This window comes from Myxocyprinus asiaticus, chromosome 2, assembly GCF_019703515.2.
Source record: "Myxocyprinus asiaticus isolate MX2 ecotype Aquarium Trade chromosome 2, UBuf_Myxa_2, whole genome shotgun sequence".
In the NCBI taxonomy this organism is placed as follows: domain Eukaryota; kingdom Metazoa; phylum Chordata; class Actinopteri; order Cypriniformes; family Catostomidae; genus Myxocyprinus; species Myxocyprinus asiaticus.
Window position 1 is genome coordinate 24,763,520 of NC_059345.1, and position 25,628 is coordinate 24,789,147.

A 25,628-nucleotide genomic window follows, 5' to 3' on the forward strand; every position below is an offset into this window, starting at 1 on the left:
TACTAGGGAATGAAATATGTGCTATTGGGATTTGAACTTGAATTTTAGAAATTGAATTTGAATATGTTTACTTGAACTTGAATTACGTGCAACTGTTAAATTCAAATTCATGTGTCACGAATTCAGATCATTAAATTCAGATTACATTTTTTTAATACACTCTCACTGAGTCAGGTTTTATATTCAGATTCAAATAAATTTGACGAAAACAAATTTAATCTGAATTTGTGCCACATACATTTGAGTTTCAGGTTTGATGTCATTCAAGTTCAAGTAAACATGTTCAAATTCAAGTTAAAATCCTAATGGCACATGCAATTCATTCCATACATTACCTCCTGTTGTCTTCAGAATTATCCGACGCGTCCATGCATTTTTGTAGGTAATATTATTGCTTTCTTTTCTTTTACGCTGAATTTTTATTCGCATTTCAGTCACACATTTATCTAAGAAGACCTCAAATGTCGGATGGTGATTACCAGCATGCAAGGGTTCAAAACAGATATCCTGCAAAAACAAAACAAAAACCATACACCACAAAGCTGCATAGTGCGTTTCTAAGCGTAGAATAATAATTTTTAATTTTCTGCCAGTGGACATAGGAAGTGCCCCAGTTTAGCTTTACAATGTACGAGAACAACTAAAAAACATGACTGAGTGTATGTGTGTATAGTGCCCCCAAATTGCACATGATACAACTTTGGAAATGTATAATACTAAAATATACACTACCGTTAAAAAGTTTGGGGTCACTTGCTTGAAATGTTTCTCATGATCTTAAAAATCTTTTGATCTGAAGGCGTATGCTTAAATGTTTGAAATTAGTTTTGTAGACAAATATAATTGTGCCAACATATTATTACAAAACTAAAATTGAAAAAAGTGGCCACTTTGAAGATGCTAAAATATAACATAGCTTTGATTTATTTTGGATTTTTTTAGTCACAACATAATTCCCATAGTTCCATTTATGTTATTCCATAGTTGTGATGACTTTACTATTATTCTAAAATGTGAAGAAGAAAAAAAGAAAAATAAAGAATAAGTGACCCTAAACTTTTGAATGGTAGTGTAAATGTTTAACATTGGTGTTTTTATTTTTACATGTTTTATTTCTAATCTTTGTGATTTTTGTCTAATTTTAACATAGCTTTAAGCATCTAAGACCCTAAAGCATATTCCACATTAATAATTCGGCAGTGCTAGATGTGAATAGGTCCACTGTAATATAGCCTATACACCGATCAGTCACAAAATTAAACCTGTCACCACCTGCCTAATATTGTGTAGATCCCCCTCGTGCCACCAAAACAGTATACTTCTTTTTATATATTTTAAGTTTTAATTTTTATTGAATAATGTGTATCTATATAGTAAAAAAAAACAAAAAAAAAAACAGCGTATTGTATACTGTACAGTGTATGTTATTATTTGTATAGTGTGTTGTGTGTAATTATGTGTATATTACACTTTAAATTGTGTTGTGTTAATTTGATGTTATTGTAAATTGGTATATGTCTCATCACTGTCACGACTGCTATGTTGATCGGAACTGCACCCAAGAATTTCACACACCATTGCACTTGTGTATATGGCTGTGTGACAATAAAGTGATTTGATTTGATTTGATAAAACGCTATTCTTCTCACCACAAATGTACTGAGCGGTTATCTGAGTTACCGTAAACTTTGTTAGTTCGAACCAGTCTGGCCATTCTCTGCTGACCTCTCTCATCAACAAGGCATTTCCATCCACAGAACTGCCCCTCACTCAAACCATCCATGCGATTATCTAATCAGCCAATCGTGTGACAGCAGTGCTGTGTATAAAATCAAGCAGGTACAGGTCAGGAGCTTCAGTTCATGTTCACATCAACCATCAGAATGGTGAAAAAAAGTGTGATCTCAGTGATTTCAACCATGGCATGATTGTTGGTGCCAGACGGGCTGGTTTGAGTATTTCTGTAACTGCGGATCTCCTGGGATTTTCACCCACAACAGTCTGTAAAGTTTACTCAAAATGGTGCCAAAAAAAAAAAAAAAAAACATCCAGTGAGCGGCAGTTCTGTGGACGGAAATGCCTTGTTGATGAGAGAGGTCAACAGAGAATGGCCAGACTGGTTCGAGCTGACAGAAAGGCTACAGTAACTCAGACAACCACTCTGTGCAATTGTAGTGAGCAGAATAGCATCTCAAAATGCCCAACACGTCGAACGTTGAGGCTACAACAGCAGAAGACCATGTCGGACACTTTATTAGGACCACTGCGTTCCTGATAAAGTGCTCAGAGTGTGTGTGTGTGTGTGTATATATATGTGTGTGTGTGTGTATATATATGTGTGTGTGTGTGTATATATATATATATATATATATATATATATATATATATATATATATATATATATATATATATATATATATGATTTTGCATTTGTTTAACTAATTCCTTGTTTTATCAGTGCTGTTGATTTGTTTTTTGCTGTCACTTTTTCAGCAGCAGGTTTTGTAATCCTTTCATCTGAATGTTTTTTTTTTAGATTTTCTCTTTTCTCCCCAATTTGGAATGCCCAATTCCCAATGCGCTCTAAGTCCTCGTGGTGGCGCAGTGACTTGCCTCAATTCGGGTGGCGGAGGATGAATCTCAGGTGCCTCCGCGTCTGAGACCGTCAATCCGCGCATCTTATCAGGTGGCTTGTTGAGTGTGTTACCACGGAGACATAGCGTGTGTGGAGGCTTCACGTTATTCTCCACGGCATCCACACACAACTTACCACGCGCCCCACCGAGAACGAGAACCACATCATAGCGAACAAGAGGAGGTTAACCCATGTGACTCTACCCTACCTAGCAACCGGGCCAATTTGGTTGCTTAGGAGACCTGGATCCAAACTCGCGACTCCAGGGGTGGTAGTCAGCGTCTTTACTCATTGAGCTACCCAGGCCCCCTGAAATTGTTTGATGATTGTTGAGCTTTATATCCCCAATGTTGATTTCTGCATATAACAAAAATTATTTTGACACAAACGCTGTCATGTATTACAAAGACATTGTGTGTTTTAATAGCTCTGCAAATCTATGAATGCTCAATCTGCAAATAGTAGGGATTGAAAATACTAAATTGTAATTTATCTAAAACTGTCACATTAAGCATTGGTTGGAAGTCAGCTAAAAGTCTTCAAGACAAACTATACAGTAGGTTATATATGCATTGGTAAAAAAAAAAAAAAGCAAATGTTTGGGTCAAAAATGTTTGCATCCAGTTACCTTTGGTTGGACTTTATTGGCTTTTTTTGAGATCAGAGTGTACTTTGAATTTATCATTAATTTGCAGTCAGAACTGGTCTGGATGAACACATACTCACGTTGGTGTTCTTTTATCTGCTGACCAAACAAGAATACGTGTGAAATTTATTTAAAATTATCTCAATAAAAATGTAACAGATAAAGGATTGTCATACCTCTGACAGTGGGACATTGCTTGGCAATAAGAACACCCATATTCTTTGTTGTGTTTTAGACATATCAGGTTCCTGGAACAGCAGCACCTGCCCATTAAGCATTTTGCTATTCTGACCACTCTCATCCACAAGACCATATTGAGATAACCCACAGACATTGACAGCTATATGTGATTCTGTCATCTTAACAGGAGTGAGGAATTCCAGAATGTCCTTGTGTATATGTACAACAGAAATATTTCCAATTTCATCAACTGTAAAATAAAAGATAAATGTTACAAAAATGACAAAAAGCCAATTTTTAGTTTTTAAAGGTTATAGTTCACCCAAAAATGAAAATTCTCTCATTATTCACTTACCCTGATGCCATACCAAATGTGTATGACTGTCTTTCTTCAGCAGAACACAAATGAAGATTTTTTAGAAGATAGAGCTCTGTCAGGTCCTCATAATAGAAGTACACGGTGCCAGCACTTTGACGGTCCAAAAGTCACATTTAGGCAGCATAAAAGTAATCCATGCGACTCCAGTCGATCAATGAATGTCTTCTGAAGAGAATCGATAGGTTTACATGAGAAAAAAGTCGATAATTAAAACATTTTTAACTTTAAATTGGCGCTGCCATCCAGGGCTCTGATGCAAGTTTGAAATGGCCAAACCATCACGTGACATTCTCTCTACTGTTGTAAAACAGCGCCGCTTCTGAATTCTCGTGTGAACTCGCCAACATGCTTACGTCACGCTTCGTGTCAGCTGCTGGCAGGAAGCGCTTTTTAAAAGTTAATAACATCTTAATTATCAATTTATTTTTTACACAAACATATTGATTCACTTCAGAAGACATTCATTGCTCGACTGGAGTCACATGGATTAATTTTATGCTGCAAAAATCTGACTTTTGGACCATCAAAGTGCTGGCACCCATGTACATGTATTATAAGGAACTGACAGAGTTCTATCTTCTTCTAAAAATCTTCACTTGTGTTCTGCTAAAGAAAGACAGTCATACACATCTGGTAAGGCATCAGGGTAAGTGAATAACGAGAGGGTGGGGGGTGGGGGGATGTATGTCATGCCGGGGGCTCCCCGGCCTGAAAGAACGAGGGAGGAATGTGGGAGGGCAGGGCCGGGCTGTGATGCTGCACACCCGGCCCATAATCAGGCTGATCAAGCCCGAGAGTTTGTCTTTTTGTTTAAGTTAACCATTAAATATTATTTATATTGTTAAGCCGGTTCTCGCCTCCATACCCAACTTTTATCATTTGTTACAGAGCGAATTTTCATTTTTGGGTGAGCTATTCCTTTAAGGACAAGAAAAAAGTACAATAAAAGATTGCCAAACTCTTTCAATTTACTTAGTGTTAAAATTTAAAAAACATTTAAAAATGTTTTTCTACTAAAAAATACAATTGAGAGTGACTTTTTCTATGACATTACCAGACTATAATAGCAAAACCCACTTTTGCAAGTAAAAAATTTAGATGGTAAGTATGGTGTTCCAAAACTTAGAGAGCAGCCTATTACGGTGTCAGTTTAGGTATCAAAGATGCACTTCTGAGTCTTGATGCAAAAGGCTGTTCAAAATAAGATAAAATCTTATCAAAGGAGAAATATATATATACTTTCATCAGTATCAATAGAAAATCTACTTTTCATCTACTTTCACAGTTAAAAAATCAAATCAAAATACATATACAGGGTTCCCACTTTTTTCAAGGCACAATTTTCCAGGTCATTTTAATTGTCCAACAGGTGTAATATTTAAGCAAAAACTGACGAGAGGTCATGATGTATATTGTGTTTATTGAATGGTTATTTTTTCTAAATTCATTACATTAATTTTGATACATGCAGATTATATATTTATTAAAAAGGATATATCGCAGTTTTAATTTAATTATTTGTACCTTCAAACATTCTTTTAGTCCCTATGTCAGATTCCGAGATATTCCAGGTTTTATGGCAAAAGCCATTTTTATGACTGGATTCAGTGATTCTGACCAGGTTTTCCACATTGCTGAAATCATAAGGCCCTACATGTGGTAACTGTGGTTTAAGCGGACTCGGAACATTTATTTATTATAAAAAATTTATTCACATCCCAAGGTATATGCTTTCACCTCGGGTTGTGGACTCATTAAAAAAAAAATTAAATCAGCAGTCTGACCGTCGGCCAAAATCTGAGGTTTAAAACTCAAATATTTTTCAGCAATACTGAAAACTATTTCATCGAAGCAAAGCAGAGATGATAGCAGATGATCAGAGAATGTTCGTGACAGGGCTTTGTTTATGACAGTCAACCGTTGATGTTTCACAATGTGTAGCTGCCACGGCAGTGACAAAAGGATACGAATTTGCGTATTCAACACCTATCCCAAGTTCTGATCATTACCATGTTTTTGTACATGTAACAAAAACCATGTTAGTCACACAGTCAAACAGTTTTATTATTTTTAAATATTTTCCAGGACAAATAATTATTTCCCTGGACATTTAGGGATTTTTCTTCTTTTCCATGATTTTTCCATTACTGGAAAACTGCACTGCAAAATTCCAGGTTTTCCGAGACGCGTTGGAACCCTGATATATTTAATTCAGTGATTGTTCTGTCAACCTTCCAGGTTATCGAGGTATTATTTTTGCATGCTCTTCACATTCACCAGTCCAACTTAGAACTAAAGTATGTAACTTTGTCAGTGTTAAAATACTTTCTCCTATCCCATCTTAATAGGCAGAGACAACTATTAGTGAGCCATTCATAAATACATTTTCTTGAAAACTGTAAACATTGTGTCTCTGTGGCACTATATAAATTCCTGTGTTTGTTTTGAATCACCCGCTTAGACCCACCCCAACAACATTAATATTCTGGATCCAATACAAGGCAAGCTCAATTGATAGCATATGCGTGTTGTTGATTTCCACAAAAATTAATTTTGACTTGTAAAATTGGATATAACTTTACACCAAACAGGTTAGTAAGCAATTTTATCACATTAAACTTAACTTGTATTGGGCCCTTTAAACTTTAAAAAGATCATAAATACAAATATAAATGTAAACATAATAATATGAAATGTAAATAAACCATTACCTCTAGAAAGTGTAACAAAAATCACAATTTCTTAAATTGCTACAACAATTGTTTACATGTATTTTTATGCTTATTAAAATATCAAGCTTAGCAATAAGTTAGTTTAAATTGTGAGCATTAGTTGAGTCTCTTAATGTGAAGAGTGTAATGTGAGGAGATATTTATGTGACACCAATAAGTGACTCTTAATCTTATTTTTTTTTTTTTAAATAAAGTTCCATTTCCGTTAGGAAGCAGTCACAAAAAGGTAGCTAAATATCTGCTGTGGCTGCCAGTAGAGGCAGCACACTAGGTTGTAGAACAAGTTAAAATGTAATAACATTAATTTATAAAAATGAAAGATGTATTATACTCTGTACAACACTTTGTATTGTCATAATATTTAAGCTACTAGCCACAATGAGGATAAGGTAATCACTCATTTACGTGCATTCAAAAGTGCTGAATTTCCATGCTCTGTGCCAATATGTTCCGAAACCACTCAAAAAAATTGACAAATCTGATTTATATAATGTATAGATAATTTTACAAATTACATTAAAAGGTTTTAAAAGGTTTTATTCAAACCAAAATTGAAAATTCTATTGGTATGTTCACTCAATTGTTGTCAATTACAAAGCTAAAATTACAAAGCTTTTTTAAAAAAAAAATGCTGGATTGACGAACGTGAACTTTATCATTTACCGTGTGTCTCACAGTGTGGCAGGTGAAGTTCATAGATTTCTCCTGTAGGGGTTTTGATATCAAACAGAGGCCCAGCAGGCTTATAGTGAGTGTTGATTAGGTGACGCATATCCCAGTGAACCACACTGTACTCTACACAACCACTTCCTTTCATTCCAAACACTAGCCCAGTTTCCCTGCACATGAAAAGACCTCCTGTGTTGCACTGAAACCTGCAAAACACATGTAAAAAAAAAATTATAGGAAAATTCACACATTTCCTGTTAATTCTGAAAATAATTAAAATATTTAATGTAAGAATTAATTTTGCTCACCTATAAGAAATCTTTCCATGATTTACTGCTAGTTCAGGCTCAAAGTCCTTAATAAGGTCTTCTCTCTATAATAACAGAAGATTATTTTTTTTTACACCAATACATCAACCTCATACCTTTACCTCAACATAACATAAATGTAAAGGATTGTTACATGCGCTGAATGTATAATAAAACTCTCAGGCCTTTTCGCATTATGTTTGACTACAGAAAGAAGGTACTGAGAACTGATTTCACAGGGAAAGCACAGCTGATGTCACTCTTCTCTACTGGCTGTCTTGAACCTGGATACTTTTGGCATCGTCAGCCATCAAAGTGTTGCTCTCCAAATTGAAATAGATCTGCACTTTCCTAGTTTGCATTCTACACTATAAAATGAGGTAACCTGCAATTTTTACCAGTTTTTACACATCTTTAAGGTAAAATTTGTGTGTGTGTGTGTGTGTGTACTGTTCACACTAGTAAATACAACACATAAACAGTATGATATTGACTTTTGTCATTTGGGTGTACTATTGAAATTATGTAAGATGTGCATCTACAGTATTTAGACTCAATAAGTGCCTGAGAAAATACTTATGTGTAGCTTATGTTTTATGTGTAGCTCAATAAGTGTTTGACAGCCAGTTCATGAAGTTTCAGTGTGATAGTAATGAATCCTGTTCTAGATTTGTCCTGATTTGCTGCATTATCTCTTTGATACAGTATATGAAAAATAAAACATCAAAATATATCAAATTATATTTTTTTATTTTCTAATGGTCTTGAAAATATTTTGAAAATTGTACACTAAGAAATTTTGTAGATCCATTTTTGATGGATATACACCAATAAGCCAAAACATTATAACCACCTGCCTAATATGCTGTTGGTCCTCCGCGTGCCAACAAAACAGTGCCAACCCGCCGAGGCATGAACTCTACAAGACCCCTGAAGGTGTCCTGTGGTATCTCGCCTCAAGACATTAGCAGCAGATCCTTCAAGTCCTGTAAGTTGCGAGGTGGAGCCGCCATGGATCGGACTTGTTGGTCCAGCACATCCCACATATGCTCAATCAGATTGAGATTTGGAGGCCAAGTCAGCACCTTGAACTTCATCATGTTCCTCAAACCATTCCCGAACAATGTGTGCAGTATGGCAGGGTGAATTATCCTGCTTAAAGAGGCCACTGCCATCAGGGAATACCATTGCCATGAAGGGGTGTACCTGGTCTTCAACGATGTTTAGGTAGGTGGCATGTGTCAAATTGACGTCCATATAAATGGCCAGACCCAGGGTTTCCCAGCCGAGCATTGCACAGGGCATCACACTCTCCACCGGTTTGTCGTCTTCTCAGAGTGCATCCTGGTGCCATCACTTCCCCAGGTAAACTGCGCACACATACATGGCCGGCCACATGATGTAAAAGAAAACGGGACTCATGGGACCAGACGTCCTTCTTCCACTACTCCAAGGTCCAGTTCCGAGGCTCGCTTGCCCATTGTAGGCGCTTTTGACGGTGGACTGGGGTCATCATGGGCACTCTGACCTTTCTGTGGCTACGCTGTACCATACACAGCAGGGTACGATGCACTGTGTGTTGTCACACATTCCTCCCATAACCATCATTAAAATTTTCTGTGACTTGTGCCACAGTAGACCTTCTGTTGGTTCGGATCAGATGGGATAGCCTTCGCTGTCCTTATGAATCGATGAGCCTTGGCCGCCCAACACCCTGTCGCAGGTTTGTGGTTTGTCCCTCCTCGGACCTCTGTAGGTAGGTACTCTCCACTGCTGACTGTGAGCACCCCACAAGCCTTGCTGTTTCAGAGATGCTCTGACCCAGTTGTCTGGCCATAACAATTTATCCCTCGTCAAAGTCACTCAGATCTTTACACCTGCCCATTTCTCCTGCATTCAACATGTTGACTACCAGACCTGATTGCTCACTTACCATCTAATCTACCCAGACCTTGACATGTGGCCTTGTTAGGAGATGATCAACATTATTCGCTTCACCTATGTCAATGTTTTGGCTCATCAGTGTATACGTGCCGAATCTCTAAAGACCTGAATATGTAAGAGTGTTTGGTGAAATTCTCATGCATTTAAAAAAATGCAACTCTTTTGCTCTGCTTTGTAGGTTGGCATCCCATAACTGCTTTGAGACAGTACAGACCCAAACAGCAGCTACATTCAGTTGTAGTGTTAGAATAATCTTGGGCAGAACATACTCACTGAAATACCTGGCTGAAACTTTTGGCCACCTTTTCAGAATGCTGTTCAAAATATCTGAATCTTGCAAACATAACTCAGGAAGAACAAAAGTCCAATACCTTAATAAAAGTCTTGACTGTTTTTTCCATCTGGCTTGGTCCCAAATCTTTTGAGATAAAACTCTGCTGTTGGGCACATCTTTTTTTATTAGCATGTAGGGTTTCAATACGTGCTTCTTCCACCAGCAGGCCAATCTCTGTTATTTGATTGTCACAAAGCCTGTACAAATAAGCAAAAAAGTATTATTTAGAATATTGTTCTGTGTAACATAAGAACAAACCTACAACATTACATGAAATATAAGCTTTTACACCATAATCACCATATCGTCTTTGTTAAACTGTTTCCATCTAAGGCTTTGCACAGCCTCTGCGCTCCTTTGTCAGTTATGTCATTGCCAGTAAGACTGAAAATTACAGAAAAGATGTCAGTGATTACATTGTATAAATAAAAAATATAGACAAAGCAGGTTGTTGAAAATGGCTGTATCATTTCTTTTATTCCATTATACTCACTCTAGAATCAATATTTTGCAAAGGTAAGGGAGCAAAAGATCCAAGCAGGCATCAGTGAGCTGACAATGACTCAGATTAAGATGTGTAAGCTCCTCTGTGTTGTCCAAGACCAACTGCAGAGACTCACAAATGCGGTAGTTAACAGGGGTGTAACTAAGGTCCAGCTCTTGTCCAAGTGCTTTGGAAAGTGATAATGCCCACTTCAAAGACATAGCCATATTAGGAGCATTTAAAATCAAGGTCAGAATCTGACAAAGAAGGTGTTTGCCCAATCTGTTGAAAAGGTTTCACAACTGAATCAGTGGATAACAAGACCTGTAAAATTATAACAATAAAAATAAGTACCATCATTTATGTAAAAAAAAAAAAAAATTGTGGACTCACTGAAGATGCACTTTGTGTAAAATAGGGAACAAAATCTCAAGTGCTGAATCATCTGCTTGGCAGTCATATAAAATTATTTCTGTGTCACAGGCTGATGTTTTAATTGCAGAAGAAATGGCTGTAAAGTCCATAAAACTGAGAGTAAGAAGATCCCCACTGTCATGACCAAATCGACCACTGCCGATGGAAGAATGGCAAGAGAAATCCAGTTTGTGGTTCAGTGCGGTCAATAGGGCAGACGCTGAATAACCTTGTTTTTCCATGTACTTAGAGGCATGGAGAAAGTTCAACAACAGCTTTCTATCAATCCTAGACCAATAAAGTATAGAGGTGTTATTAAAACTGTAATTGTAAGAGTGAGTGATAACAAAAGAAAAAAAAAATGGTTTAAGTTATATAGAAATAAAATTTATTTGACCACATTACCTAAGATCAGAAACTCTTTGCAGAAGTTTGACAATGCTCTCAGTCTCGTTATTTGGTATGACAGCGTTCAACAGGTTGAGTTTAACACCATCACTATAGTGCAGGGCAAAGCAGAGGGCTTTGCAGTCAGTTGAGTCCAACTCTCTCAAGCAAAGGTTAATCAGGTCAGCTGAAGATCGTACAAATTTTACAATCAGGTGACCTGCACGTTTCTGGTATATCTCTTTCAATGCAGCCCTGACAAATCGTGGGCTTATCCTGCATAATTAAGAGATAATTGTTTTAAACATTTGATGCTTTTAACACCATTCATTTTAGCCAGGGCTGGAAATGTGGAGACACGGGGGAAGTCCGAGGAGTGAATTTAGAGGGGCAACCTAGTTACAGTTTTTTTTTTTTCAATGTTCAAACAGAGGGTTGTAGAGGATTTCTATCTTGTTTTCACTCAACAGCCTAAGCTGTATGAGTTGCGCACATAAATGCAGCACATTCTTCTGCATCTGTGATTGGACCATGTTGACTTTTGTGAATGTACATGCAGCCAATGGCAATGTGTCTCTATCAATGCATGTCCTCAATGCAACACAATGTATATAAATGTAATGTGGTTATAGATTTTAGATATTTCCCCATTTGAATTGAATCTGGCCATCTGAAAGTGCCCCCCCAAAAAAACCTTCAGACGTCCCCTGACTCCCCAACTAGGGTCCCCCCAGAGGATTTCGGTCATTTCCACCATAGCTGCTACTGGAACACAGTCTTTGAACTTGCAGGATCCAGATCAGATATGTTGACACATACACCACTTCAGCTTACCTTTTAAAGCGAACAAGGTCCAGTACAGCAAGAAGGTTTGGAATGTTTAGAATATTAAATATGCCATCTCGAAGGTCTAGTTTTACTTCCTTTTTCGTGCTTTGAATTAGATAATACAAAACATCCCAGGACAGACTACATGGTGACAAATCTCCATTAATTTTCTCCAGGAACATCTGTGTCAGATTTTCATCTTGAGCATCATATACAACTTCCGCTAGTTGTTGCAGAGTGTCTTCATGAAATCTGTTGTTACAGAATTCTTATTTGAATAGACATTTACATATTCATTGATCAAGTAAATAAACTTTTTTTTTTTTTTTTTTTAAGTATGATAAACGAAACTACCGCAATGCCATTGAAGTACAAAAAATATGAGTCTGGAATTTGTTTTTTTCCCCCAAAACAAGAGTGGACAATATCAGTCAGTGGTAACTGACACAAGTTTCGCACTTACTTAATGGACAAGGGGCCCTGATGACACAGCAGGCAGATGAGTAAGTGAGCCTCAATTTTAAATTCCGAGAGATTCAAGTTGTGGATTGTCCAGGCTCTAAGAAGTGAAGTCATGCAGCTTAATAGCTTGCAAAGTGCTCTCTCTGGTAGATGAGAGCTTGACGAAACCAAAGATAGCTCTTCCACAATTATGGAATTTATTTTTTTATCTGACCTGACCAGAATTCCCAGCTTTAATGCTGCAATTTCATTTACTCTGCAAATAGAATTCCTACATTGTCAAAACACTGAACTATTGTGGTCTAGGCAAAATAAATGATGCAGTGAATTTATATAATTAGAAATATTACCTCAATGTTTGAAGTCTTTTCACATTTGAAAAGAGGAAAGCAGAACCCAGACAAGAGATGTTTTTAGGGAGAAGACTAAGAGAAATGTCCTCTTCAAAGTTCAACTGTTTAAAAACAGTGCCAACAGCCTTGCAGATTCGACTTGGCAGCATGTCCATCAAAGAAATGCTCAATCCAAGAGACCGTAAAAGCTCAGAGACTTGCTTTGGATTCCATTCCCTGTCTGCTGAGAGGACTTCACATATAGTCTGGAAAAACTGCTCAGCACAGCTATGGAGGGATATGCATGCAATGTAATTAATTATACACAAAACAAGAGATACTCAGTCAAGAAACATCAGTAACTGAAAATCAACTCACCAAATGTGTGAAATATAGGGTAGATAATTTAGGAAATTCCTTAGTTTGTCTGTGTCATATGACCAGCCACTCAGCTCCACTGTTTTTTTGACAGCTGGCTGAAGCTTCAGCATTTCAATAGGAGCAAGAGTCTTCTCTAGTTTTCGCAGATCCACTACCCATACAGCAGGGGCAACCATGAGAATGGGCTTCAATGCAGGTAGTAATGTCTTCCCTGATGAACTCTGTGTTAGCTGGGTAAAGATATCCAAAAAGAAAGTGCTCTGCATCTCTTTGTTGTCTTCAGCAAAGGGAAAGGTTGAGTGACTGCATGCTGTTGAAAGGCTCCTTAGTGTCTCCTTTTTACTTTCAGAAGCGAGAATAAAAAGATCAGCAACAATCTTTACAATCTTGTGGATGTCTTCAGGCTCGCAGGCAGCAGCACTAAACCTTCAATGTTTTGGAGAAAAAAGGAAAAGTTTTTCAAATTTATTGGTAAAAACTCAATCCAGTTATTTTCAATCAACAGTACTTTCTAGAAAAGTTAGTGTGTTTTACTCACCTTATCTCAGTAATATAAGGCATACACAGAAGAAATTGTTTAAGTTCACTTTGATCATATGTGACACCTAGCTCAGCTGGCTTCTTTAAATTTAGAACTTCCATGGTCTGTAGGAGGAGTGACATTGCTGAAGGTAGTACAACCCATGCGGGTGGCAATGCATGGAACACAGGTTGCAAAACAGGACAAACGTCCATGTTCTTAGCATGTGAATGCAGTTTTAGTAAAAATGCACACTGCTCCTCAGTGTTTTCTCTTTGATTATTGCTAAACACTGACAGTAGATACCTTACACATCTGTGACCTGTTTTCATCTCATAAATAGCTCCTTGAAGATAAAGCTCTGATTCTATACCTAATTTCAGCTGATGAGGAAAAATCCTAAAAAGAAATAATAATACAGAATATATATGGAATTAGTAAAAAAAATAAAATAATTAAAAACTAATGAATTAAGTGTTAACTAGATGTACCTAATGGTTGCAATATTAGGAAGGCTCTCAAAAATGTCCTGTTGCAAAGATCTGTTTATGACTTCTTTATCTACATACAGATAAAGATGAACACTCTCTGATCTCTTCTGTTTGAGGACTTCTCCTATTCTTTGAAACATCTTCTGGTCTGTTTTTTCATGCACAGAGAGATGGATTTCAAATCTCAATAATCTAAGCAGACTATCAAAATCTGAAAACTGTCCTGCTTCGAGAGCCACTCTCCATATCTGAGACAGCAACCTAGTCGATGATCTGAAAAATAAATAAATAAATTCCTATATTACTTTAAGGTCATTATCAAAATATGGTGACAAACATGTCCCTTGACTTTTTAGTCAAGAAAAAGATTTCAAATAGTCAAGAAGCTCAATTTAAAAGGCATCACTTTATGATATTTTATTAAATAATATGAAATAGTTTAACTCTATATTGTTTTACACATTTTTTAGAAAATATATTTGAATTTGTCAAAACACCTGTCAGCTTCATCTGGTACACCACTTCTATGACATTTCCAGTTATTTATGCATTTACGTTTTTACTAATTTTGTTTTCTCAGGTCAAGCATTAGCGCAAGACCTAAAGTGTGCAAAAAAGCTAAACAAAATTAATTAATAAATAATTTAAATAACTTAAAAAGAATGTATATCCATTGATTTCCTGTCATTGGTGTTTTCACTGTAAAAAAAAAAAAAAAATCATCATTTTGAAAATACAAACAGTTTTTAACTTTCAAGGTCAAAGTTCAGAGGAAGAAGAGGCTATTCAAATGTGCATATAGTGATTTTCCCACTATTTACAAAATGTTATTAATTTATATTTTAACTGTAATTTTTTTACATGGTTAATTTAAATATGTCATTGATGTTACATTGTTTAATGTTCATGTGAAAGAAATGGATACAAAACTGGTAAGAAATGTTTTTTATGATTTACTGATTTTAGTCTGATCAGTGGTGTATGTTTTGTGATGCTACTGACACCATCTCAGAAAATTAAATAATAAAATAAAGAACACCAGTCAAGTTGTCCTTTATAAATAAAAATAATTTAAAGATGGTAATTTTTTTTTTTTACCCTCTTTATGGGCAAAAACTGAACTGAATTCAAAAGTTCTATATTCTGTAAATTGGAAAGTCAAATTTTTTTGAGAATTACCATTTTATAAAATGTTACTTTTGCAAAACACAGAAACCATCGGGAAATGAAGTGGCAATTAATTTGATCACTAGCAATTAATTAAACTTGGAATACCTGAGAAATTTCAGATTTTTCAATGAGCCAAGAATCAGTTTCAACCCAGGGTCATGAATGGTACATTCCGTAAGGTCCAGTTTAACACTCCGATTCCTAGATTGACTAATCACATACGATACTACACAGCACTGGTGAGGATCAAGTGTTTGGTCCTGTAAATCAAGATAATACTGAACCTTCGCCAGGAAGAGAAGGCATGCTTCAGGGGACTGATACTCATAAAGGCACCGACACACAAATAGGATATTGTCAGCTTCCACATACTCCTCACAATCTCCCTCTTCATTCTGTTCTTTAGTGTAAAGGAAGGTGTCTATAATCTGTTCAAAGTATTTGACATGTATGGCTTGTATCTCTGCTACTGGCACCAAACACTTTATGAGCTCGACTAGTTTATCTGAGAGAAGTCCAGTCAAAAACGGGATGATATATTTGAGGTATTTTCCATCTTCATCGCTGTTGCACTTATCCAGTACATGAGTGATGTTGTCTGGATTTAAAATTAAAAAGAGAGCTGCCCAAAACTCTTGCATTGTATTGTGCAGGAATGCAGACACTTTGGAAGTGGGTGTGGATGGGTTCCTGGATTGCGTTGTTGTCAAGAAAGCATTTTGCACAGACTTGTCCTTCTGATCTAAATCTGTCAGGTTCACAGTCTTCGCTAGCATTGCTTGATAGGAGGCTACAGCTAAGTACTTGATCTCACTCTTGTTGTCTGTGATGTACTTATCCAGGTGCTCCACATTTTGGAAGCCGTGTTGTTTCATGCAAAAGCGAAAAATTCTAACATACATCTCAGTGATTGTAAATGGCTTGTTTCTGGCTTCAATAGGACTTATTGAAATGCAGGCAGTAACTATGAAGGCATACAAAGGTACAGAGCACAAACTGAACAACTCTGGGTTATCCAAAGCACATACACCACTTTCATCCTCTGTTCCCAACATCCATTTGAAGTATTCACGAATGGACTCATGATTAAATCCCTGAACCTCCACTCGATAAGACAACCACTCTGACAGGTAACCTGTATCCTCAGCTTCTGGTCTACAAGTGGTCAAGACCTTTGCTTCATTTAAAAGTTCTTTATCCAAGAGTTGTTTAATCACTGAGTTTCCAATCACATCCATGACACCATCAAAAATGAGGACAACATTCTCTGAATTGCTCTCAATATTTTCCAGGACATGGTCTGGAACTTCATCTGGGGATATGTAATTGTGAAAAAGAAGATCCTTCAAAGTCTGAGGACATGGAGACTGAGAGAAGACTCTCATCAGTGGCTCATCAAAATAAAACATGTAACTCACTTGAATGCTTTTATCTTCTGTCCAAAGTCTAAGAATCTCCAATGAAACAGTTGTCTTTCCCACTCCAGGTTTTCCCACGAGCAGTATGCTTTTCTCATCATTCGTTAGTAAGTGTTTGGGAGACAACATTTTCTTGTCTGTTGGAATGTATGTCTTCAGTTTTTTCGAGCGACATTTCTTATATGCCTTGTTTTTCTTAAGTTTTGAAACTGCACTAGAATCAGTGTCCAGAACAAGAGGTATATATGTGAAGGGTTTTCTTTTTGGATCATTTTTTAGGAAATTCATTCTTTGGTTCCAGTTATCATCCAGTATTTGTCTTGCTTTCCATTTCAAAAGGCCTTGGTACCTGGTACAAGGATCTGAGTCTGGAAAATACATGTTAAAATAATTGCATTAAAGAGATCTAGAACAGTAAAATGGAAACTAGTCAACTAGTCTATGATGATATTTTTTATTATTTTTTTATGCTCTCAGCCTGGGTAAAGGTCTGTTCAAATAGTTTGTATGTTCTTGTCCATGTAAAACAAAATAACATTTAAGACCTATTCGGACAGGATTAGTTTTCAGGACATACGTCTGTAAAGTAATTGTTTCTAAGGACGTCTACAATGTTTACAATCAATTTGCAAGTGATGAGTTTGTCTACTGCATTTACACACTGCGCTACACATAACTGACCTATAAGAAAAAAATATTCAGCTGTGCTGATTATTTATGCAGAACATATTAAACATGAGCAAATAATATATCTGGGATTATTAGAAGAAATTGATTCGAATATCTGGCAAAATACAACAGATGTGGTGACATTTGCGAGCCTGTAATATTACGCTCTGGAATTAAAGTGATGTCCAATCCGTTCATGTTATGTAATGTTATTTGTCCTTCTGGGAAAAAAAAGTTCCAAAACATGCAGTGTCCGAACAACAGATACAAACACCACTCTTCAATCACAAAATGTTTGTATACTTTTCTCATATTCTTAAATTAAATAAAACACAATAATTTTTCCCTCTTTTACATGGGTAAATAAACTCTTGACAGCATAAAATGTATGAAAAACATACATCAGTCCATACACAACAGCCAGTGTTATCTTAAGTTGTTAAGCGCATTTTTCATTTTCTGGTGTTTTCTCATTGACCAGCATCCACATCAGAAACAATGATAGTTAAAGGGCTCACAGATTCAGTGGTTAATGACTAGCATGTCAATTTGAACAGGACTACCTTAGCTGGAGTAATTTTTCAGGGCATTTTATAGAATTCAAAACCCTGTTATCTTTACTGGTGCAAATCACGCAGTCTATAGAAACTACTGATATGGCCAGTTCGGATGGGATTAAAATCATGGAGAAGATCTATTAAATTGCCCCACCTCCCCATAAACTACTCTTGTCCAGGGGCATTTTCGGGTCAGTGTATATACAGTACGGGGCTTAGCCCATCACTCTGTGGATACGTAATGTATGGGGCCATCCTTTGATGAAATATTGTAAACCGTAGTTCAATGCATTTTTAAATAAAAGTTAGTTTATAAATGAACAGGCTTAAAGCATAAAATAGTTGTGAGGAGAAATAGTTGCTGTATTTACCAAAGTTTGTGATGTTCAGGGTGGTGTCTTAATATAGAGTTTTTCAAACAATGCAAATCTCCTGCCTGCACACATATACGGACAAGTGTTGGAAACTAGCCGCCAGACAGTGCGTGGGTACCGAACTCAGTATTCAGTCAGTATTGTTATAACCAATACTATTGAAGGACCGATATCATTATTTCATTATCATTACCATTTCAGTATCATTATGATAAAAACATTCAGGGATTATGCCCTGGTTGTCCACCACTAGCGCTGCCCATTATCCTGTCCGAATAGGATTTTAGACATAAAAGACAGTGTTGGTTTAACGTTGCCTTTTTTCAAATTCCAGACATTAATGTTAAAAGGTCAACAAACTATTCCATCAGCCCAAGGCATGTTGCCAAATATGAATATGAAAGTGAATAATAAATCGCACACTTGTGCTTGTTACTCACCTTCTTTGTTTGTAGTCTGAGATTGCAGTTCATCCTGGAAGGAGAAGCAGCTAATCCAGTGATGTAAATCTGGATACTCTACACCAGGTCTTGGAAATACTTCAAATCTTTTCTTGTCAAGAATTTTTAAAAACTTATAGCATGCTTCTTCTCCTTTAGAAATTACTATGTCAAGCATATTCCTTAGCCTATCCCGACTATTTGCTGTAGCTGTAACTGAATCGAGCTCATCATCTATGAAGAATTTGCCCTGGTTTAAGGCTTCAATTACACAATCATAGTTTAGGAGACTTCCAGTTAGCAAAGTTCTGCCATTTCCGAGGAATTCCTGTGCAGACTGCAGAGTGCTCGCCATCTATGAAGGTTCCGTTCTGCTCCTGCTGTAAGCAAATTCAGAGATTTTAGCTGTGATGAAGAGAAAGAAGAAAAATCTGTTGACCATTAAGCTTCAATATTACAATATTGTATTGTGAGTGGTTGTGAGAAGAGACAAATTACTTTCCACAAAAGAGCAGAGAAATGCGAAATGACCTGTAAAGAAATTCAGGGTGAGCAAAGACTTTTTTTAAAAGTGTTTGATGTAATTCAAAGTGAATGATGTGTGCAAAAGAAATGGGGCTTAGGTCAGATAATTTTTTTATGAACTTGAGTTCAGTGAACAAGTGTTGGGTTTGAGTCCACCTTAGTCAAGTCAATTCCAAGTCTTTAATCAATCGAGTCCGGGACAGGTCCGAGTCCAAGTGAATCTGTTCATGGAACTGAATTAAATTGTAACTGTAAACTCAACACTGACTGGGCCTTTACATACAGTTGTACTCAAAAGTTTGCATACCCTTGGAGAGCTGGTAATTTACCAAATTGGTATACCATTTTTAAAGAAAACATGAGTGAGCAGGCAAAACACATTTCTTTTATTTCTTATGGGATTCATATTGAACTGTAGGTTATAACAGAATGGCACAATCATAAAACAAAATATGGCAACAATGAAAAAAATTAAATGACCCCTGTTCAAAAGTCTGCATACCCTTAGTTCTTAATACTGTGTATTTCCCCTTTTAGCATCAATGACAGTGTGCAGTCTTTTGTAATAGTTGTCTATGAGGCCCCAAATTCTTGCAGGTGGTATAGCTGCCCATTCGTCTTGGCAAAATGCTTCCAGGTCATGCAAAGTCTTGGTCGTCTTGCATGAACTGCATGTCTGAGATCTCCCCAGAGTGGCTCGATGATATTAAGGTCAGGAGACTGTGATGGACACTCCAGAACCTTCACCTTTTTCTGCTGTAACCACTGGAGGGTCAACTTGGCCTTGTGCTTAGGGTCACTGTCATGCTGGAAAGTCCAAGAGCGTCCCATGCACAGCTTTCGTGCAGAAGAATGCAAATTGTCTGCCAATATTTTCTGATAACATGCTGCATTCATCTTGCCATCAATTTTCACAAGATTCCCCGTTCCTTTACAGCTCACACACCCCCAAAACATCAGTGAGCCACCACCATGCTTCACAGTAGGGATGGTATTCTTTTCACTATAGGCCTTGTTGACCCCTCTCCAAACATAGCGCTTATGGTTGTGACCATAAAGCTCTATTTTGGTCTCATCACTCCAAATTACAGTGTGCCAGAAGCTGTGAGGCGTGTCAAGGTGTTGTCGGGCGTATTGTAACCGGGCTTTTTAGTGGCATTGGCGCAATAAAGACTTCTTTCTGGCAACTCGACCATGCAGTTCATTTTTGTTCAAGTACTGTCGTATTGTGCTTCTTGAAACAACCACACCGTCTTTTTGCAGAGCAGCCTGTATTTCTCCTGAGGTTACCTGTGGGTTTTTCTTTGTATCCCGAACAATTCTTCTGGCAGTTGTGGCTGAAATCTTTCTTGGTCTACCTGACCTTGGCTTGGTATCAAGAGATCCCTGAATATTCCACTTCTTAATAAGTGATTGAACAGTACTGACTGGCATTTTCAAGGCTTTGAATATCTTTTTGTATCCTTTTCCTTCTTTATAAAGTTCCATTACCTTGTTAAGCAGGTCTTTTGACAGTTCTTTTCTGCTCCCCATGGCTCAGTATCTATCCTGCTCAGTGCATCAATGTGAGAGCTAACAAACTCATTGACTATATAGAAACAGGCACTAATTGCAATTTAAAAAGCCACAGGTGTGGAAAATTAACCTTTAATTGCCATTTAAACCTGTGTGTGTCACCTTGTGTGTCTGTAACAAGGCCAAACATTCAAGGGTATGTAAACTTTTGATCAGGGCCATTTGGGTGATTTCTGTTATCATTATGATTTAAAAAGGAGCCAAGCAACTATGTGATGATAAATGGCTTCATATGATCACTATCCTTAAATAAAGGACAGTGTTTTTGCATGATCAGTTATATTTTAAAAATCAATGTCAAAATTTCACAATTTCTGCCAGGGTATGCACATTTTTGAGCACAACTGTAAATAGTTTAAGTTTATTTTAACCTTCACAACTAAGAAAAACAATTTGTCAATATAAATGCAATAAAAACATACCTGTGTTGCATTTCATATCTATATACACTCACTGAGCACTTTATTAGGAACACTATGGTCCTATGCCCAATGTGGTCTTCTGCTGTTGTAGCCCATCCGCCTCAAGGTTCGACATGTTGTGGATTCTGAGATGCTATTCTGCTCACTACAGTTGTACAGAGTGGTCATCTGAGTTACCGTAGCCTTTCTGTCAGGTCGAACCAGTCTGGCCATTCTCCGTTGACCTCTCTCATCAACAAGGCATTTCCATCCACAGAACTGCCGCTCACTGGATGTTTTTTTTTTTTTTGCCACCATTCTGAATAAACTCTAGAGACTGTTATGTGTGAAACAGAGTATGTGAGCAGAGCAGAGTGGGAGCGGAGCGGCATAATTTTGCCTGGAGCGAGGAGCGGGTTTTAAAAAAATCGGAGCGTCATTGTTTTCTCTCGCTCCAAGAGCGCTCCACTAATGCTCCATCACGGGCAAAACACCTGTTAACTGACCTTAATGCAATAATTCACCACATGTTAAGCAGTGTTAAACACTACTGGCATGAAGGAAAGATTGAATTTCTGATATAACCAGAAAGAATGTGATAAAAAAAAAAATACTAATTTAAAATCTAGCCGCACTTGGTAATGTTCAACCTCCAGCAAGAAGGTTACTTTCGCTTTCTGTTTTCACGCTCCCTATTATTGAGTTAAGCTTGCGGTAAAGCTTGACTTTACTACATGCTTGTGTCTCGTCTCGTCTTTATTCAACTGGCATATAGTGAAAATTAATGATGGGATGGCGAGGGAGAACACGAGTGGGGAGGTGATTGCCACGATCAAAGGTTTGTAGTGAAATCCTATAAGACGTGTCCAAAAAACACAATGATAATCCGTTCACATGTGGAGAGAAAATCTAAAGGTCAGTAATACATACACTACCGTTCAAAAGTTTGGGGTCGCTTGCCTGAAATGTTTCTCATGATCTTAAAAACCTTTTGATCTGAAGACGTATGCTTAAATGTTTGAAATTAGCTTTGTAGACAAAAATATAACTGTGCCAACATATGATTTAATTACAAAACTAAAATTTTATTAAAAAAAAAAAAAAGTTTTTGAAATGGATGACTTGGACCGAATAATTAAGAAAAGCAGCTAATAAGTGCCCAGAATTGATGGGAACTCCTTCAATACTGTTTAAAAAGCATCCCAGGGTGATACCTCAAGAAGTTGGTTGGGAAAATGCCAAGAGTACATGTCTGCAAATTCTAGGCAAATTGTGGCCACTTTGAAGATGCTAAAATAAAACACAGTTTTGATTTATTTTTGATTTTTTTAGTCACAACATAATTCCCATATTTCCATTTCTATTATTCCATAGTTGTGATGACTTTACTCTTATTCTAAAATGTGAAAAATAAATAAATAAAGAATGAGTAAGTGACCCTAAACTTTTGAACGGTAGTGTATATCCCCTATTAAATATTTTGAATAATCATATCAACATTCTAATCTAATGCATCTCAATCTTAACTGTAGGCTATTATGTCTTGCATTAAATAGAACTGAACTTTTAATGACGTAAAACACCAACTGAACTAATCAACATGTTAATATTGCGTAGTTTGACTTTAATCGATTGCCATCTAAATTTATTTTAGTGCTATAGGCTAATTTATGCATTATACATTTGCAGATGAAGAAGCTCAGCAAATGCGAATAGAGGAAGATTTAAAATCTTAAATTCAAACGCTAGTATTTCTAAAAGTGAACTCTGCATTAGACATATAATTTTGACAGTCTTATCTAGTTTTGATTAAAAAAAAAAGTGTAGAACATTCTGAGAATGTATTTTTTTTTTTTTTTTTTTTTTCACAGAATTATAGGGCAAGGTTAATTAAAATAAGTGCAATAATAGACAATAATAGGCAATAATACATAGGCCTAATAATGTTTTTTTTTTTTTTTTAATTAATTTAATGTTTTTTGTTTTTGTTCTGGTAATTTATAAAATTGTTTCATTTGGTAATTTATAATTATTATTATTTATTTTATTTTTTATAGGAGGAAATGGTTGTTACCCAGTAGTTCACAAAAAATTTAATAAATTAAAAAACATCATAACCAACTAAATTCAACTCATTACATTAATTTGAACTTCATACACAAACTCTGCCATTGAATAATACATTTTACAGTATATAATTAAATTATAAACAAAACATTTTGCTGACCAAAATATCCATATATTTCATTGTGCGTGGATGAATTTTGTGAATAGTGAAAAATGCTGTAAAATAATGTATTTTAATCTCATAAATGCCTTGAAAATACAGTAAATCAATAATATACACTGATGAGCCAAAACATTATGATCACTCACAGGTGAAGCGAATAACGTTGATCATCTCCTAACAAGGCCACATGTCAAGGTCTGGGTAGATTAGATGGTAAGCGAACAATCAGTTCTCGTAGTCAACGTGTTGAATGCAGGAGAAATGGGCAGGAGTAAAGACCTGAGTGACTTTGACAAGGGCCAAATTGTTATGGCCAGACAACTGGGTCAGAGCATCTCTGAACAGCAAGGCTTTTGGGGTGCTCCCGGTCAGCAGTGGTGAGTACCTACCAACAGTTGTCTGAGAAGGGACAAACATCAAAACCGGCGACAGGGTGTTGGGTGTCCAAGGCTCATTGAGGGCAACAAAGGCCTGTCTGATCCGAGCCGACAGAAGGTCTACTGTGGCACAAGTCACAGAAAATTTTAATGATGGTTACAGGAGTAATGTGTCACAACACACAGTGCATCACAGCCTGCTGCGTATGGGGCTGCATAGCAGCAGACCGGTCAGAGTGCCCATGATGACCCCTGTCCACCATCGAAAGCACCTACAATGGGCACGCAAGTGACGGAACTGGAATTGATGGCATCAGGATGTACTGTGGGAAGACAACAAGCCGGTGGAGGGAGTGAGATGCTCTGCACAACTTTCTGCTGGGAAACCTTGGGTCCGGCCAACTCATGTAGATATCATTTTTGATACGTGCCATCTATCTAAACATCGTTGCAGACCAGGACCACCCCTTCATGGCAATGGTATTCCTTGATGGCAGTGGCCTCTTTCAGCAGGAGAATGTGCCCTCTACATACATTGTTCGGGAATGGTTTGAGGAACATGATGAAGAGTTCAAGGTGTTGCCCTGGCCTCCAAATTTCCCAGATCTCAATCTGATTGAGCATCTGTGGGATGTGCTGGATAGGGGTGCAACGATCCAATACCTGGATCGGCTTCGGCTCCGATACTGAAGACGAGCCCGATCCAAATCCGATACTGTGTGTTAGTCATGTTCGTTACTGTCAAGCTCCAAAAATGACATAAAAGAACCATAAAAACAACATTAAAGCAGTTCATATGACTCGTGCATTTTATTCAAAGCCACCTGAACGAAGACGTGCGACAGCTCTGTGAATCACAAAAGGCCTTCACAGTGGTGCGCAATATTTGAGGGCTACTCAAGAACAGCATCTCAGATGTAGATGCTCAATAGTTCGGTTCACTTATAATATGCATTTAGAATGGCACTGAAGGAGCATTTTACCAGAATTTTAATAAGAAGCGAATTAAACTACTGTGAACTTGCCAACAAACAGACACATACAGGACTTCCTGGAGAGATTAGAATGTCAAAATAAAAGCATGAGGTTTAAAAATTGCACGATTTAAATATATTACTGTTGTATTTAAAATTAAAATTAAAAGTAAATAATAATAATACTAATAACAATTTATGATTAGTAGTATTTGTTTACAATTTGTAACAATATTTAAGTTGAATGGGTTCCAAAAAATAACTGTGTGAATGAAAAGTGGACTGATGTCTTACAACTAAATTGAACAAAAAAGACATCTGAATCCTTTAAAGTCCAGATACAAGTTGAAACATAAAAAAAAAAAAAAAAAAAAAAAGGCAAAAATAAAACACTGGTTTCTTTACTACTTAAGACTTGAAGACTGGAATTACTGTTAATTTTGCTGCTACATTATCCAGTATACTAGTTAATAATAAAGTGTTTATTAAAAAGCTATAGATTTATATTGAAATAATGTGTAGTTAGAGGTTTGTGTTTCTTTACATATTAAAGAGCACTCCCAATTAGTTCCACACAACAATGTAAAGATATTCTAAACTGATTATGCAAAAAAACAACACTGGTATCGGCATCGGCAGATACTGATATTTCCTATATCGGAATCAGAAGAGAAAAAGTGGTATCGGTGCATCCCTAGTGCTGGACCAACAAGTCCAATCCACAGCGGCTCCACCTCGCAACTTACAGGACTTGAAAGATCTGCAGCTAATGTCTTGGTGCCAGAAACCACA

At 36.8% G+C, this 25,628-nt stretch overlaps 1 protein-coding gene across 12 annotated transcripts in view; it reads right to left on the reverse strand.

The window, feature by feature from the left end:
• The window catches only part of LOC127414715 (uncharacterized), a 48,804-nt gene that overhangs the window by 8,158 nt on the left and 15,018 nt on the right, over positions 1-25,628 (reverse strand). Inside the window, exons 2-20 of one of the 12 annotated variants that reach the window (XM_051652946.1) lie at positions 21,309-21,592; positions 18,755-19,134; positions 15,402-17,082; positions 14,127-14,399; positions 13,654-14,034; positions 13,113-13,541; positions 12,753-13,022; positions 12,404-12,658; positions 11,947-12,192; positions 11,131-11,388; positions 10,705-11,013; positions 10,321-10,593; positions 10,128-10,211; positions 9,865-10,024; positions 7,550-7,614; positions 7,236-7,447; positions 3,458-3,711; positions 3,264-3,380; positions 336-507 (exon numbers count right to left, since the gene is read on the reverse strand). In XM_051652946.1, coding sequence (XP_051508906.1) covers positions 336-507; positions 3,264-3,380; positions 3,458-3,711; positions 7,236-7,447; positions 7,550-7,614; positions 9,865-10,024; positions 10,128-10,211; positions 10,321-10,593; positions 10,705-11,013; positions 11,131-11,388; positions 11,947-12,192; positions 12,404-12,658; positions 12,753-13,022; positions 13,113-13,541; positions 13,654-14,034; positions 14,127-14,399; positions 15,402-17,082; positions 18,755-19,109 — 5,794 coding nt within the window. In that variant the 5' untranslated portion in view covers positions 19,110-19,134; positions 21,309-21,592. The other 11 variants (XM_051652955.1, XM_051652937.1, XM_051652963.1 and 8 more) reach the window with 11 other exon arrangements.